Raw genomic sequence first — 17,490 nt, forward strand, 5'->3', positions numbered from 1 at the left:
ACGTCATCTTGTCCCGCAAAAAACGAGCCACCATACAGCATTATCAGCGAAAAAATAAAAAAGTTATAGTCCTGAGAATAAAGCGATGCAAAAATAATTATTTTTTCTATAAAATAGTTTATATCGTATAAAAGAGCCAAAACATAAAAAAAATTATATAAATGAGGTATCGCTGTAATCGTATTGACCCGAAGAATAAAACTGCTTTATCAATTTTACCAAACGCGGAACGGTATAAACGCCTCCCCCAAAAGAAATTCATGAATAGCTGGTTTTTGGTCATTCTGCCTCACAAAAATCGGAATAAAAAGCGATCAAAAAATGTCACGTGCCCGAAAATGTTACCAATAAAAACGTCAACTCGTCCCGCAAAAACAAGACCTCACATGACTCTGTAGACCAAAATATGGAAAAATTATAGCTCTCAAAATGTGGTAACGCAAAAAAAAATTTTTCCAATAAAAAGCGTCTTTCAGTGTGTGACGGCTGCCAATCATAAAAATCCGCTAAAAAACCCGTTATAAAAGTAAATCAAACCCCCCTTCATCACCCCCTTAGTTAGGGAAAAATTAAAAAAAATGTATTTCTATTTTCCCATTAGGGCTAGGGTTAGGGCTAGGGTTAGGCTAGGGCTAGGGTTAGGGTTGGGGCTACAGTTAGGGTTGGGGCTAAAGTTACGGTTAGGGTTTAGATTACATTTACAGTTGGGATTAGAGTTAGGGGTGTGTCAGGGTTAGAGGTGTGGTTAGGGTTACTGTTGGGATTAGGGTTAGGGGTGTGTTTGGATTAGGGTTTCAGTTATAATTGAGGGGTTTCCACTGTTTAGGCACATTAGGGGCTCTCCAAACGCGACATGGCGTCCGATCTCAATTCCAGCCAATTCTGCGTTGAAAAAGTAAAACAGTGCTCCTTCCCTTCCGAGCTCTCCCTTGTGCCCAAACAGGGGTTTACCCCCACATATGGGGTATCAGCGTACTCAGGACAAATAGGACAACAACTTTTGGGGTCAAATTTCTCCTGTTACCCTTAAGAAAATACAAAACTGGGGGCTAAAAAATAATTTTTGTGGGAAAAAAAGGATTTTTTATTTTCACGGCTCTGCGTTATAAACTGTAGTGAAACACCTGGGGGTTCAAAGCTCTCACAACACATCTAGATGAGTTCCTTACGGGGTCTAGTTTCCAAAATGGTGTCACTTGTGGGGGTTTCTACTGTTTAGGTACATTAGGGGCTCTGCAAACGCAATGTGACACCTGCAGACCATTCCATCTAAGTCTGCATTCCAAATGGAGCTCCTTCCCTTCCGAGCCCTCCCATGCGGCCAAACAGTGGTTCCCCCCCACATATGGGGTATCAGCGCACTCAGGACAAATTGTACAACAAATTTTGGGGTCCAATTTCTCCTGTTACCCTCGGGAAAATACAAAACTGGAGGCTAAAAAATAATTTTTGTGGGAAAAAATTTTTGTTTTATTTTTACGTCTCTGCATTATAAACTTCTGTGAAGCCCTTGGTGGGTCAAAGTGCTCAAAACACATCTAGATAAATTCCTTAGGGGGTCTACTTTCCAAAATGGTGTCACTTGTGGGGGGTTTCAATGTTTAGGCACATCAGTGGCTCTCCAAACGCAACATGGTGTCCCATCTCAATTCCTGTCAATTTTGCATTGAAAAGTCAAACGGCGCTCCTTCCCTTCCGAGCTCTCCCATTCGCCCAAACAGTGGTTTACCCCCACATATGGGGTATCAACGTACTCAGGACAAATTGTACAACAACTTTTGGGGTCCATTTTCTCCTGTTACCCTTGGTAAAATAAAACAAATTGGAGCTGAAGTAAATTTTTTGTGAAAAAAAGTTAAATGTTCATTTTTATTTAAACATTCCAAAAATTCCTGTGAAGCACCAGAAGGGTTAATAAACTTCTTGAATATGGTTTTGAGCACCTTGAGGGGTGCAGTTTTTAGAATGGTGTCACACTTGGGTATTTTCTATCATATAGACCCCTCAAAATGACTTCAAATGAGATGTGGTCCCTAAAAAAAAAATGGTGTTGTAAAAATGAGAAATTGCTGATCAAATTTTAACCCTTATAACTCCCTAACAAAAAAAAAATTTGGTTCCAAAATTGTGCTGATGTAAAGTAAACATGTGGGAAATGTTACTTATTAAGTATTTTGTGTGACATATCTCTGTGATTTAATTGCATAAAAATTCAAAGTTGGAAAATTGCGAAATTTTCATAATTTTTGCCAAATTTCCATTTTTTTCACAAACAAACGCAGGTACTATCAAAGAATTTTTACCAATATCATGAAGTACAATATGTCCCGAGAAAACAATGTCAGAATCACTGGGATCCGTTGAAGCGTTCCAGAGTTATAACCTCATAAAAGGACAGTGGTCAGAATTGTAAAAATTGGCCCGGTCATTAACGTGCAAACCACCCTTGGGGGTAAAGGGGTTAAGGTCAAAATAGGCTGGGTCATGAAGGGGTTAAATTTATGGGATCAAATAACTAAGTAATAACTTTCGTGATGAAGCCCCTGAAAATATCTGGTGCAACCAATTACCTTCATATGTCACATGCTTAGTGAAAGGAAGTCCACCTGTGTGCAATCTAAGTGGTCTGTCAGTATATACACACACCTTTTCTGAAAGACCACAAATCCTGCAACACCATTAAGCAAGAGGCACCACTAACCAAACAACTAATTGAAGACCAATGAGATCTCCAAACAAGCCAGGGACAAAGTTGTTGAGAAGTATAAGTCAGGGTTGGGTAATAAAAAAAATTAATATATATATATATATTATATACATATATATATATATATACATACCAATCTACTAATATCAAATCGAAAGTACATGGTGCCACAACAAACCTGCCAAATGAGGTCCACCAATCAAAACTCTCAGCCTGGACAATGAGGGTATTAATCAGAGATGCAGCCAGAGATCAAAGGTAACTGAACGAGATGCAGAGACTGAAATATCTTTCCATACCACCACAATAAGCTTTACAATCCTTAGGCTGCGTGTCCACGATCAGGATGGCCGGCGGTATCGTCGGAGCGGCTTAGCCGCTCTGCGATAAGCCCCGCCCCCTTCTGGGACGCGATGATGCCGGATGTGTTCACAGCACACATCCGGCATCATCGCTCCCCACCATAGGGCCCTGTGCTATATCTTGCGGCGACGCAGCGTCGCCGCAAGATATACGGACATGCTGCGATCTGAAAAGACGTGCAGCATGTCCGGAGTCGCAGGGCCGCCGCGTGCGTGTTACCACGCATAGTGGAGACGGGATTTCATTAAATCCCCTCCACTATGCTGTAACATCTGGACGCTGCGTGTCTGACGCTGCGGCTCTATGCAGCGTCAGACACGCAGCGTTTCCTGATCGTGGAAACAGACCCTTAGAGGTGGCCTTTATATAAGAGTGGGCAGAAAAAAGCCTACTTACACAGAAAAATTGTGAGGCTCATCTTGAGGTTAATATAATACGCATGAGACTCCCCAAATGTGTGGAGGAAGGTACTGTGGTGAGATGAGACCAAAATGTAACTTTTGACAACGAAGGTAAATGCTATGTCTGGCACGAAACCAATGCCGCTGATCACCCCAAGAACACCATCCCCACAGTGAGCAGCATCATGCTGTGGGGATGTTTTTCGGCAGCAGGGACAGAAAAATGGTACAAGTCAAGGGAAGATGGATGATACAAAACACAGTGATATTCTCGAGTAAAACCTGTTTCAGTCTCATTGATTTGAGCATACTGCTAAAGTAACGCTGAGTGATTTAAGGGGAAACTTGTAAATGTTTTGAAGTGGCCTAATCAAAGCCCAGAGGTTAATTCAATTGGGAGTCTGTGGTCAGACTTGGAAGTTTGCTGTTCACCAGAGGAAACTAACTTGAAAGAGCTGGAGCAGTTTTGCCTTGAGAAATCGTCAACAATCCTAGTGACAAGAAGTGGAAAACCGAGAGACTTACTCACAGCAACTTGCAGCTTTAATTGTGACTAAACGAGACTCTACAAAGTATTGACTTTAGGGGGTGAATAGTTATGCACACTGAAGGTTTTCAGTTAGGAAATTTTTTATATTTGTTGTTTGCTTCACAATAAAAAGAAAACCAAATGTTCACAGTTATAGGCATGTTCTTTACATGAACTGATGCAAACCCACAAAAAAAAAAAAATCATTTCCTGGTTGTGAGGTAGTAAAACACAAAAAATGCCTAGGGGGTGAATACTTTCGCAAAACACTATAGATGAGTAAAGTCACTGACAAGCACGTCTTGTAACGACTAATTTTCCTGGGAAAGAAAGGATTGGGCAGTTGAGAATCTGAATGTCCTCAAATATGTTTGTTGGTTGTCTGGTTCTGCCAATATACAGTGAAATCTTAAATATTTGGACAGTGACACAAGTTTGGGCATTTTAGCTGTTACCAAAATAGTTTCAAGATACAGTTATGTATTAAATATGGACAAAATCTCAGCTTTAATTTGAGGGTACTCGCATCCTAATCGAAGTAAGGGTTTATGAATTAGTTTTTTAATATTTAGCTGCTTCTTTTTAAAGGGATCAAATGTAAAGTGGACAATTATTTCAAAATCTTTTCACACCTTAGTGAAAGAGCCAATTTTTGACCTGAGTGACCAATCCAAATTTTTAAAATCTGACCAGAGTCACTTTATGTGGTAATAACCCAGTGATTCTGAGATTTTCTCGTAACATATTGTACTTCATAATACTTGTACAATTTGTTCAATATGACTTGCTTCAATTTTCAAACGTTTAATTCTTATGCCCTTAACCCCTTTACCCCCACGGGTGGTTTGCACTTTAATGACCGGGCCAATTTTTACAATTCTGACCAGTGTCCCTTTATGAGGTTATAACTCTGGAATGCTTCAACGGATCCTGGTGATTCTGACATTGTTTTCTCGTGACATATTGTACTTCATGAGTGGTAAAGTTGCTTTGATATTACTTGCATTTATTTGTGAAAATGGAAATATGGCGAAAATTTTGAAAACTTCGCATATTTCCAACTTTGAATTTTTATGCCCTTAAATCACAGAGATGTTACACAAAAATACTTAATAAGTAACATTTCCCACATGTCTACTTTACATCAGCACAATTGTGGAACAATTTTTTTTTTGTTAGGGGATTATAAGGGATTTCTCATTTTTACAACACCATTTTTTTTTTAGGGACCACATCTCATTTGAAGTCAGTTTGAGGGGTCTATAGCCTCATTGCTATGTTGCTTCTTTTACTGACAGTAACTATGGGGCTTTTCATAAAGAAATAATTGATTGCTAACTGTTCATATTAATTGTGAAGCAAGCCTCCTGATACAGTATTAGAGTCTAAGGACACACAGGTTGTCAGACTCAGTGATTAGACTGCAGGATGTTGCATGAATATTAGACACAGTGTTGCATTTAAGATACTAGATAGTGTATCAGTCCATACAGTGATACACTCTGTATGCAACCTTGATCAATAAATTTCTGATTCCTGTCCAATCGGTGGCTCTTTTTCAAATCTGGATCTCTGAACAGTAGTCCAAAAAAGACATTTTTCCACCAAGGCAGAGTTTGGTCTTGTTTCGCGGCTCGCGACATTACCGGTTCAGAAACCTATAGTGCTGTCTGGTATAACGTTGTGTGTTTTCTGTTTTTTTGTATGGTCTTCCCTTTCTGTGTTGGGCAATAGGGCACTTTATTTCACTAGGGTTCCTCCCCCCCCCTTCCCTCTTTAGGTCATGTTTTCAAGATTTTAATACATTTTTAGAGAACCTATTAAAGGTTAAGTTTTATAGTTTCCAGTTGCTATTGCTGTCTACATTTTTTGATTGGATTATTCACCTCGCTTATTTATACCCCTAAGGAACTTATCTAGATATGTAGTGAACACTTTGAACCCCCAAGTGCTTCACAGAAGTTTATAATGCAGAGCTGAAAAAATAAAAAATCATATTTTTTTTTCACAAAAATGATCTTTATGGCCCAGTTTTTTATTTTCCCAAGGGTAACAGGAGAAATTGGACCACAAAAGTTGTTGTGCAATTTGTCCTGAGTGCAGTGATACCCCATATGTGGGGGTACACCACTGTTTGGGCGCATGGCAGAGCTCGGAAGAGAAGAAGCACCGTTTGACTTTTTCAGCACAGAATTGGCTGGAATTTAAATCAGCCGCCATGTCTTGATTGGAGAGCCTCTTATGTGCCTAGAGAGTGGAAACCCCCCACAACTGACCCCATTTTGGAAAGTAGACCACCTACGGAACTTATCTAGATGTGTTGTGAGAACTTTGAACCCCCAAGTGTTTCACTAAAGTTTATAACGCAGTGCCGTGAAAATAAAAAAATATTTTTTTTTCCACAAAAATGATTTTTTAGCCCCCAGTCTTTTTTTCCCAAGGTTAACAGGAGAAACTGGAAGCCAAAAGTTGTTGTCCAATTTGTCCTGAGTACGCTGATATCCCATATGTGGGGGTAAACCACTGTTTGGGCGCATGGCAGAGCTCGGAAGGGAAGGAGCACCATTTTACTTTTTCAACGCAGAATCGGATGGAATTGAGATCGGACGACAAGTTGGGTTTGCAGAGCCCCTAATGTGCCTAAACAGTGGAAACCCCCCCAATTCTAGCTTAAACCCTAACCCAACACACCCCTAACACCAACACACCCCTAACCCCAACCATAACCCTAATCCCAACCCCAACACATCCCAACCATAACTCTAACCACACCACTAACCCTGACAGACCCCTAACCCAACCGTAAACGTAATCCAAACCCTAACTTTAGCCCTAACCCTAACTTTAGCCCCAACCCTAACTTTAGCCCCAACCCTAACCCTAATGGGAAAATGGAAATAAATAAAAAAATGTTTTATTATTTTTCCCTAACTAAGGGGTTGATAAAGGGGGTTTTGATTTACTATTTATAGTAGGATTTTATAGCATGTCTTTGTTTGGCAGCTGTCACACACTAAGGCTATGTGCACACGTTCAGGAATTCATGCAGAAAATTCCTGTGAAAATCCGGACATTTCTGCCAGATTTCAGCATGAAATCCGCATGTGGTTTTTTGCGCGGTTTTGACGCGTTTTTTTCCAGACATTTCCCAATGCATTAGACAGTGGGAAAACCGCGAAAAAAACGCAAAATTAATGAGCAGGTTCATTATTTTTCCGCAATGCGTTTTTCTTGTGGAAAAACGCACATCATGTGCACAGAAGTTGCGGATTTCATTAAAAATGATAGGATGCTTAATGTATGCAGATTATTTGCGGTTTTATAGTGTTTTTATAGCGCAAAAACGCTAAAAATATAATCTGCAACGTGTGCACATAGCCTAAAAGGGCCCTTTTTTTTGGAAAAAAATAGTTTTTGCGTCACCACATTTTGAGAGCTATAATTTTTCCATATCTTGGTCCACAGAGTCATGTGAGGTCTTGTTTTTTTGCGGGAGGAGTTGATGTTTTTTCATTTTTGGGCACAAGACATTTTTTGATCTCTTTTTATTCTGATTTTTGTTAGGCAGAATGAACAAAGATGAGACAGCTGTAGCTTAGAAATACCAAGCTATTGCACAACTCTTAGGGTAGATAGTAGAACACACCTTCTGTGGCAGACATCACATTGGACTGCCTATGCTGGGGATAACATACAGCCACTGCGTATATCCCTTACCTTACCTTACCTTACCTATGGACTTTTGAGCATTTGTGGACTTCTAAGCTACTTCTAGGCCTGTTGGCCATTGAAACTCCCCTGATGAATCTCCGCGATTGGAGAAGAAACGCGTAGGGAGGTGTCTACCATACTACATACGGCGGGGGGTGTCCATAGTAGGGCTCACTTGGGCCTGTCCTTGTGAGGACAGGAGTTATTGCTGGGGCACCACAGGGGTTTAGGAAACAGGTCCCCCGTTCCCTCTGTCTTACCCTACAACTATTGGACCCTCCCTGGGACCCTTCATCACTGGCATGGGTACCCTTCGTCCATAATTGGTGAGATCAAACCAGTTTTTTTATTAGAGCACGGTTTTCGGCGTGAGCACTTTTATTTGTATTTTGTATTGTTTCGTCCACCTTTTAATATTATTAGTAAAAGTTATGTTTTTTTTCATTGGGCTATACTCTTCTAGCTGTGTTCTAGAATGAACAAAAACCAGTAATTCATGAATTTCTTTTGGGGGAGTCGTTTATACTGTTCCGCGTTTGGTAAAATTGATAAAGTAGTTTTATTCTTCGGGCCAGTACGATTACAGTGGTACCTCATTTATATTTTTTTATCTTTTGGTGCTTTTATACAATAAAAACTATTTGATATAAAAATAATTGTTTTTGCATCGCTTTATTCTGAGAGCTACAACTTTTTTATTTTTTCGCTGATGGCACTGCATGGCGGATCGTTTGATGATAAAGCGTTTTTTATCTAGTTTTTTTACGGTGCTCACTGAAGGAGTTAACTAGTGGGACAGTTTTATTGGTCGGGTCATTATGGACGTGACGATACTAAATATATGTACTTTTATTTATTTTTTTTAATTTACATAAAGAAATGTAGTTATTGGAACAATATTTTTTTTTCTTTATTTAGGATTTAAATAAAAAAAAATTTTTCACAGTGTAATTTTTTTTTATTTTTTTTACTTTTTTACTTTGTCCCAGGGTGGGACATCAATATATATTGTCAGATCGCTGATCTGAAACTTTGCAGAGCACTGTGTCAGATCAGCGATCTGACAGGCAGTGACGGAGGCTTGCCGGCACCTGCTCTCAGCAGGCACTGACAAGCCACCTCCCTGAAGGACCCAGAAGGACCCCCGTGGCCTTCTTGGATCTGTTGGGGCCTGCAGGGAGGAGGACGGAGGAGATGCTCGGAACAACGCAATCACATCGCGTCGTTCTGAAGGTCTCAGGGAAGCACGCAGGGAGCCCCCTCCCTGTGCGATGCTTCCCTATGCCACCGGAACACTGGGATCTTGTTTGATCGCAGTGTGCCAGAGGTTAATGTGCCAGGAGCGGCCCGTCACCGCTCCTGGCACATAGTGCCGCATGTCAGCTGTGATAATCAGCTGACACCCGGCGGCGATGTGCCACGCTCCCCCTGTGAGCGCGGCCAATCGCCTATGACGTACCATCCTGTTCCCCGGGGGTTAAAGTGTCAGGAGCGGTCCGTGATGGCTCCTGGCACATAGTGCCGGATGTCAGCTGTGATAATCGGCTGACACCCGGCCACGATCGGCAGCGCTCCCGTGATATCGGCTGAACGCATATGATGTACCATCCCGTCAATGGTCATATGGGCCCAGGTCACCTCGACGGCATAGTATATCTGATGTCAGAAAGGGGTTAAAGGTATAATTCGTCCATGCTTGTATGGGCTTGCATACTTAATTGTGATGTTGTTTATACCTCCCACCTCCTCATTTGATTGTGAAACTGCTAGAAATGCTAAATGAACAGTAAACAAATTCAGCGATATACTGTAACGGTTCACAGAACGTTTTTGGTGGTTTGGAGTGAATTTGCGTTGAAAACCAGCTGACAAAGTGCTCAGAAAAAGTTAAAAAAACCTTCCAATCCACTTACTGTATATATAAAAAAGACTTGCTGCTCATCTGCTCAGACTTTTTAGCAGACTTTAGAGCGATACCTCACAGCAATCTGCGTCATCCACGTCAAGGACTCCGTGCAGCAGCCGAGGGAAGAAGTGGAGTGAGTGAACCGAAGCCATGCCCATTGGACCGGACGGACCCTATTCGCATACATCGTGGGAGTAATATAAAAGTAATGAAAAAGATTTATTCCGCGCTTCAGGATGGATCACTAAACAACAAACGCATAGATGAAATGCAAGAATATTGCCTGTTGCCAATAGTTTATAATACCCAATAAATGTGGTGCGCGTGCAATGCAGACATATAATACACGCCGACACTGCACTAATTGTATTTTGTACCAGTACCGGTCTGACTCACCAGGGCTCCTGATGAAGAAGGGCTGTGATCCATCAAAACGCGTCGGATACCTTTTTGGTCCCAGCATCACCTCGTAGCTCCTGTGACATCACATGCTGAGCGCTTTCGTCGGCCATTTTTTTCTCTGTATCCAGGGATGCCACCGGCTGGGGCGTTCTCTGGCTCTACACCGATTCACCGCCACGCCGTCTTGCTGTGTCTGCGGTCAGCCCCTTCGCATCACCCTATTCCCGCCTGAAGGACCTCCACCAGGAAATCTAGCTGCCCACACATCCGGAACCCTGCGTATCTACTATACATTGGGAACCTGGTGAGTCAGACTGATACTGGTGCCGGAATCAATCTTTTTCATTATTTCATTTTTATCGGCCTTGGCACCTCCCTGTTGGATTCCAGCTGCTAAGGACAGCACTTATATTAGGGAGCGCTGGTGTCTTTATATTCAGAAATATAAAAGTTTTTTATGGGTGACACATGGGGAGTCAGGGGGTTAAATAAGTATTTAGGGAATGCATAGTTGGCACTGAATACAATGATATTTTTAGCTGGTGGGACAGAAAAGTGGCGACAGGTTCCCTTTAAGAAAACTCCCCCCCCCCCCAAGAAAAACTGCCCCCAAAAAACATTTCCAAATTGTCTCAGGAGATGCCCAAAAAGTGCCCAAAAGACATTTCAGGAAAAAAAGCTAGCATTTCCTAAAACTGTTTCCATTTTAAAAACCTAGTTATTTTCGCCTGCCTGGAAAATTGTAGTGTTCACACAGCCTTAGCCTTTTGTGTATGACTAAAAGCATTAGATAAAAATTGTGATCATGTTTTTAGTTGACTAAAAATAAGAATAGTGGCAGGTGCACCACTAGAATATAAGCAAGTATATAATGAGGTAACAGGGTGCTACATTAGGCATGGAAGCAGCAAATATAATCAAAGAAGAAAAAGAGCCAAAAAGAACGTGCACACCTGCTACAAAATATATAGCAAAATATAGAATAAATGTTATTACAAGCAAAGACACCATACAAATATAAAATCAATTAAAAAACTGTACCAAAGTACACAACACCCCCATATAACAGCCTATGCAGGAAATACGAAATCTGCAAAAAACACGCTAAATATACTGTACTAATAAACACCTTGTTCACAAGAAATACAATATGAGGTATACCAACATGAATGTTTATAACAAAAGATACACAGACCAAGCCCTCTAAAAAACACACACGCACACTATAGGCGTCCCTATATGTGTCCTAAATGAAAACAAATGAAAGAGCATATAGCGTGTACACATATATAATATGCTGGTGGCCCTGAAAGGGTGAAAGGAATGCTGCAAATGAGTTAAATCTCGCAAAGTAAGAGCCTGCAAATAAACCCTGGGAACCACAGAGAATAGAGAGAAGCTCAAGTAAATCCGGCAATGAATACAACCTGGAGCCTGGTCATGTATCTGGCAAAAAAATGTGGACCACAGAGGGAGCAGGAAACACTGTGCAATGCTGAAAAGTGAAAGCAGGGGTGTTTCTCTTCTCTGGCGGGTAGCACACGGTCCATTGATTATACTCCAGTGGGAGTTTTTTATAGTCGTACAGATATATATATATATATATATATATATTTTTTTTTTTTTTTTTTTTTTTGTTTGTTTTTTGTTTTTTTCTTATTTGTTGTCGGTTGTTGCTGTGTCTGTGGGTATATGGACTGGGATGCCAGAGAGGCTGCGTGGCGTTCTCAATCCTCTAGTCTGTTTTCTAATACTACACCAGTAGTCAATGATTCAGATTTTACCAAACTTTCTCTAGATTTGACGGCGGCTAATAAATTAGCCGTGCGCCTGTGGTGGAACATTAGAACCCTGGAAGAATACCTGAGGGTGGGAATAGTTCCACGGGTTTTACGTGTGCAAATCTTCCCAGCATGGGAACCATCATCTTCCTTCCAAACTATATGGGAAAAGGGATTACTACAATGTTCTGGCATTATCATTAATATGCTTTTAGAGCATGATAGACAGCTCCTTGTTTCCACTAAGCAGAATATAAAAGATTTGGAAAGCAGACTAAGCACTTTTGATGAGGTGCAATTGGTTTTACCTTTTAAATCGAAACACAAAGACATATTAGATAAATTTGAGAAAGAGGTTATTGACCGCAAACATAAAAAATTTCAGAGAAATCGGACAGATTTTGATAATCAGAGGGCCTTTCGTTGGAGGCATACAGGCAATTCCCGCACAGTGCAAACTCTTCATCCTGCATCTGCACCTCCTGGGACCTCGGCAGGCGCTACAAGCTCCAGTGATTTTTTTGTCTTCGGGCGGCAGCGACCTCGACACAGGACCAGACGGGGTCGCAAACCCCGGAAAACCAAGAAAGCGCCAATCAAACCGGAGGGGGCCGGATTCACCGTATCGTCGGACTTACAAGACCAGATTGCGTTAAATACAGCTTCAGATGCATACCCCTCTGAGCGTGTTTTTTGCAGATTTCGTATTTCCTGCATAGGCTGTTATATGGGGGTGTTGTGTACTTTGGTACAGGTTTTTAATTGATTTTATATTTGTATGGTGTCTTTGCTTGTAATAAAATTTATTCTATATTTTGCTATATATTTTGTAGCAGGTGTGCACGTTCTTTTTGGCTCTTTTTCTTCTTTGATTATATTCATGTTTTTAGTTGTTGACCATCCTGAATATTATCTTTTTTTTCTTTTTTTTTCTTTACAGAAAACAAATTCAGTCCTGAAGCTGATGCAAGTGAGCCTGTTTTGCAATTGCACTACAGCACAGAAGGAACTACTACAAGCACAATAAGACTGGACTTTACAGATGAATGGTACAAAGTTTTCATGATGTTCACTTTATTAAGTTAAATGCAGCTAAACGTTTGCGCAGTAACTTCAAACTTTATGAAATATGTATAGTTGTAATTAAAATGCTATTGTTTTAAAGAAACTATTTACGGTTTAATTTTTCTGCAGACATAGGTGAGGGCTTATAATTTGCGGGACAAGTTGTAGTTTTGGAAGATAGAAACATACCATCCATTTTTGCCATTTAATTTACTGGAAAAAAAAAATGTTGAAAAAAATCCAACTGAGATGACATGGTGAAGAAAAATTATTTGCGCGGTTTTGTTTTAAAAAGGACATGGAAAAATGATTCTCAAGATTATGGTTTGCTCACATCTGCGTATAAATACGCCTACTGCAATGTGATAAAAAAAAAAATCGAATTGCACTCGCACCACTATTATTCAGTGAGGCATTGTTCATCTGCGAGTTGTTCTTCAGCTGGAATTGTGCTCAGGAAAAACTTTCAGCATGCTATCCATTGTTATTGGTCCCTACCCAGCCTAAAAATACAAGCCCGCAGCCACCGAAGGGTAATGGTAGTTTATGTTGATGATAGCTGTGAGTTCTCTAAAAACACATTACTAACCCAGTAACTAAAAAGAAAAAAAAACACACAAAAATATTTAACTTTAAAAGACACTCAAGTTTTTTTTTAAATAAATTGAAAGTGCAGTGTAAATTTTAAGTGCAGTGAATTTGTGAAAAAATCCAATTCTGTCATGACTTTTTGACTTTTGTTATTATGGCTTTTGTTTTGCATGGTAGAAATTACTCTGAGTCCTGAATCTTCAGGTCTGTATAATTATTGTGATACCTGTAGTGAAATATGTATTTGTAGGCAATATATTAACATATGTTCTTAGGCTGATGCTCTTCACAAACGTCATAACTTATGCTATCTTGAGCAAAGGTAGCCATCCTGGTCGCACGGTCTCAGACCCAAGGGTGCCTTCCTGAGAATGCACAGAATTCAAATTATTTCACACCTCTGATGCCTTTGAAGGGAGACACCAAATGGAACCTAGTTGCAGCCTGACAATTTCTATTTTCTATGGGAAAGAAAGGCTAAGACAAAGAACTTTAAAAAAATGTATTCATTGGGAAAATAGCCATGGTCCAGTCACAAACCAGGAATTAGAATATTAACATGAAAGGCTGGTCTAGAAATCTGATCTCTGGGCTGAGCCTATAAATGGGGCCCTCCACAAAGTTGTTCACAGATTGAGGGTAGCCAAGCTGATGTGATCCGTTTTCATATTCCCTCCCTCAAGAAACAGAATAACAGACTGCAAAGTGTAGATATTTCTGTAAGTTTCTCCCTTTTATTTTATAACTGTTTGCATATTTGTGTGTCACTTCTTATTTCCATATTGTATGTCCTTCTATTGTAAGCACTGTACCTTTTCTATTATAGCTGAAAAATGTAATAAGTTTGAACCTTGTATACTCTAAAATAACCCATAACCCTAGAGTATGTAATCCTGCTGATTGGCAGACAGTATTGGTAGTATTTTTGGGACTCACCGCTCATATGTTCAGTGAGTGGTGGCACCGTGTGTGAAGCGGGGTGTGCGGTCTGTGACGGGATGTGATTTATGTTCCTATTGCAGCATAATGCAGAGGTTGAATGCTGGACTGAGTGAGCGGAGATAGATCAACCCTTGCAGTCGCAACTCCGTCACGTGCTGAGGAGTGGGGAACGTGACAATACCCAACTTGTATATATATTTTTTTCTCCACTTAAAGAAGCCCTCCTATTAACTTTTTCCCCCTAAACGTGTCTAGTGTAGTGTCTGTGTTAATATATTCACCAATACCTGTCTTCTCTGGTATCCAACGGCTTTCAGCTTTTTTTCTGTGCATTGTGAGAGCGATTCAGACTCTCCAGTGGATTTTACAATTTAATCCTATGGAGCGTCAGAACGAGACTCCATAGCCTTACATTGTGAAAAATGACTTTCATCTCAAACAGAGTGCAGTTTGATCCAGAGAGTCTGAGTTGCCGTCACTTGACTCCGAAGAGGAATGGCTCGTGCTGGATATGGGAAAAGACTGCAATCAGCACTGACCCTACACTATACTAACATTTACACAGGTTTAGCTAAACAAATAATAATTGGAGTGACTTTTGTCATCTTGCTCTGTTAAATCTTTTGCATACTTCCGCTATATTGATGATCTGCTAATAATATGGACAGGCTCGAAAGATGGTCTACTTACCTTCCACAATAACTTCAACAAGTACCACCCAACCATCAAGCTCACCCTCAACTTTTCAAAGACCCAAATACATTTTCTGGACATGACCATATACATCAAGGACAATGCCATACAAACATCAATTTACCATAAGCCCACCGGACGTCCGGCTTGTCTTTAGATGGAACATCTTTCATCCAAGACACACAAAAAAATCCATCATCTACAGTCAAGCTCTGAGGTATATTCGGATCTGTTCAGACAGCAAAGACAGGGAACTACAGCTGCGATCACTAAGGAATACATTCAAACAACAAGGATACCATCCACTGGTAAAAGATGAGCAGATCCACAGGGCTACAAGGATCCCAAGAAACAGCCTCCTGGATTACAAACTGAGAGAGGATAACAACAGGGTACCTCTTGTTGTCACATACAACCCCCACATGAGCATCTTAAGGAAAATTAGTGCTGATCTCCAACCCATATTCTATAGAGATCACAAATTGAAAGACATATTCCCAGAACTACCACTTCTCTACTACAAACAGCCCTCTAATTTAAGGAATCTCCTTGTCAGAAATGTCCTCTCATCACCATCATTGACTGGCACAATTAAACATGCAAAGCATCTACCCACATATTACCAACAAATATAGTACCAAACACAAATAAGGACTATAAGATCATGGGTTCCTTTTCTTGTACATCACCTTCTCATTTAAGGATTTTTCTGAATTTTCATGACTATGAAAATTGTAAATTCACACTGAAGGCATCAAAACTATGAATTAACACATGTGGAATTAAATACTTAACAAAAAATTGTGAAACAACTGAAAATATGTCTTATATTCTAGGTTCTTCAAAGTAGCCACCATTTGCTTTGATGACTGCTTTGCACACTCTTGGCATTCTCTTCATGAGCTTCAAGAGGTAGTCACCGGAAATGGTTTTCACTTCACAGGTGTGCCCTGTCAGGTTTAATAAGTGGGATTTCTTGCCTTATGAATAGGGTTGGGACCATCATTTGTTTTTTTTGTTAACTATATAATTCCACATGTGTTAATTCATAGTTTTGATGCCTTCAGTGTAAACTTACAATTTTCATAGTCATGAAAATACAGAAAAATCTTTAAATGAGAAGATGTGTCCAAACTTTTGGTCTGTACTGTACATGATACAATGTACGAGGTGCCCTGGAAGTATTTATATTGGAGAAACCATGCAAAAACTACAAACTAGGATGAATCTACACAGACACACAATCAGGAATGAAATGGACACACCTGTGGAAAAAACATTTCTCTGGACCTGGACACATAGTATGACAGGTTTAAGTCTTAGTACTAAAGGGTCATTTTAAGGAACACAGGGACAGAAAAAAATTGGGAATTGAAACTAATGAAGATGTTCAATTTGTTGACACTAGGACTCAATCTAACACCTGGATTTATGAGTCACTACATGGATACAATTCACACCTCCACCAGATGGACTCAGGATAACTAAAGGTACCATCACACTAGACGATATCGCTAGCGATCCGTGACGTTGCAGCGTCCTCGCTAGCGATATCGTCCAGTGTGACAGGCAGCAGCGATCAGGCCCCTGCTGTGCTGTCGCTGGTCGGGGAAGAAAGTCCAGAACTTTATTTCGTCGCTGGACTCCCCGCAGACATCGCTGAATCGGCGTGTGTGACACCGATTCAGCGATGTCTTCACTGGTAACCAGGGTAAACATCGGGTAACTAAGCGCAGGGCCGCGCTTAGTAACCCGATGTTTACCCTGGTTACCATCCTAAAAGTAAAAAAAAACAAACAGTACATACTTACCTACCGCTGTCTGTTTTCCAGCGCTGTGCTCTGCACTCCTCCTGCTCTGGCTGTGAGCGTCGGTCAGCCGGAAAGCAGAGCGGTGACGTCACCGCTCTGCTTTCCGGCCGCTGTGCTCACAGCCAGTACAGGAGGAGTGCAGAGCACAGCGCTGGAGGACAGACAGCGGTAGGTAAGTATGTAGTGTTTGTTTTTTTTTACTTTTAGGATGGTAACCAGGGTAAACATCGGGTTACTAAGCGCGGCCCTGCGCTTAGTTACCCGATGTTTACCCTGGTTACCGGCATCGTTGGTCGCTGGAGAGCGGTCTGTGTGACAGCTCTCCAGCGACCAAACAGCGACGCTGCAGCGGTCTGGATCGTTGTCGGTATCGCTGCAGCGTCGCTAAGTGTGACGGTACCTTAAGAACATTATTCCCACTGCCTCTCCATTTGTAAGAAAATGCCTAATTTGATTTCCTTGGCTTATCTTTAGGAGGCATAACACTTTCCCACCCCTCTGAACAAATGTCCTGATGTAGTATTCTCTAAATGTTGTGCTTGTTTCTTATCAATCTATTTGTAATCTAGCCTGAGGAAGGAGCCACTG

General features: G+C 40.8%; 1 protein-coding gene across 7 annotated transcripts in view; it reads left to right on the top strand.

Annotated features, from left to right (window-relative positions):
* The window catches only part of DCAF6 (DDB1 and CUL4 associated factor 6), a 600,095-nt gene that overhangs the window by 305,345 nt on the left and 277,260 nt on the right, over positions 1 to 17,490 (top strand). For all 7 annotated transcript variants that reach the window (XM_069756622.1, XM_069756618.1, XM_069756619.1 and 4 more), the window contains one exon: positions 12,741 to 12,849. In XM_069756622.1, coding sequence (XP_069612723.1) covers positions 12,741 to 12,849 — 109 coding nt within the window. The remainder of the gene's footprint in view (positions 1 to 12,740; positions 12,850 to 17,490) is intronic.

This window comes from Ranitomeya imitator, chromosome 3 (assembly GCF_032444005.1).
Source record: "Ranitomeya imitator isolate aRanImi1 chromosome 3, aRanImi1.pri, whole genome shotgun sequence".
NCBI classification, from domain to species: domain Eukaryota; kingdom Metazoa; phylum Chordata; class Amphibia; order Anura; family Dendrobatidae; genus Ranitomeya; species Ranitomeya imitator.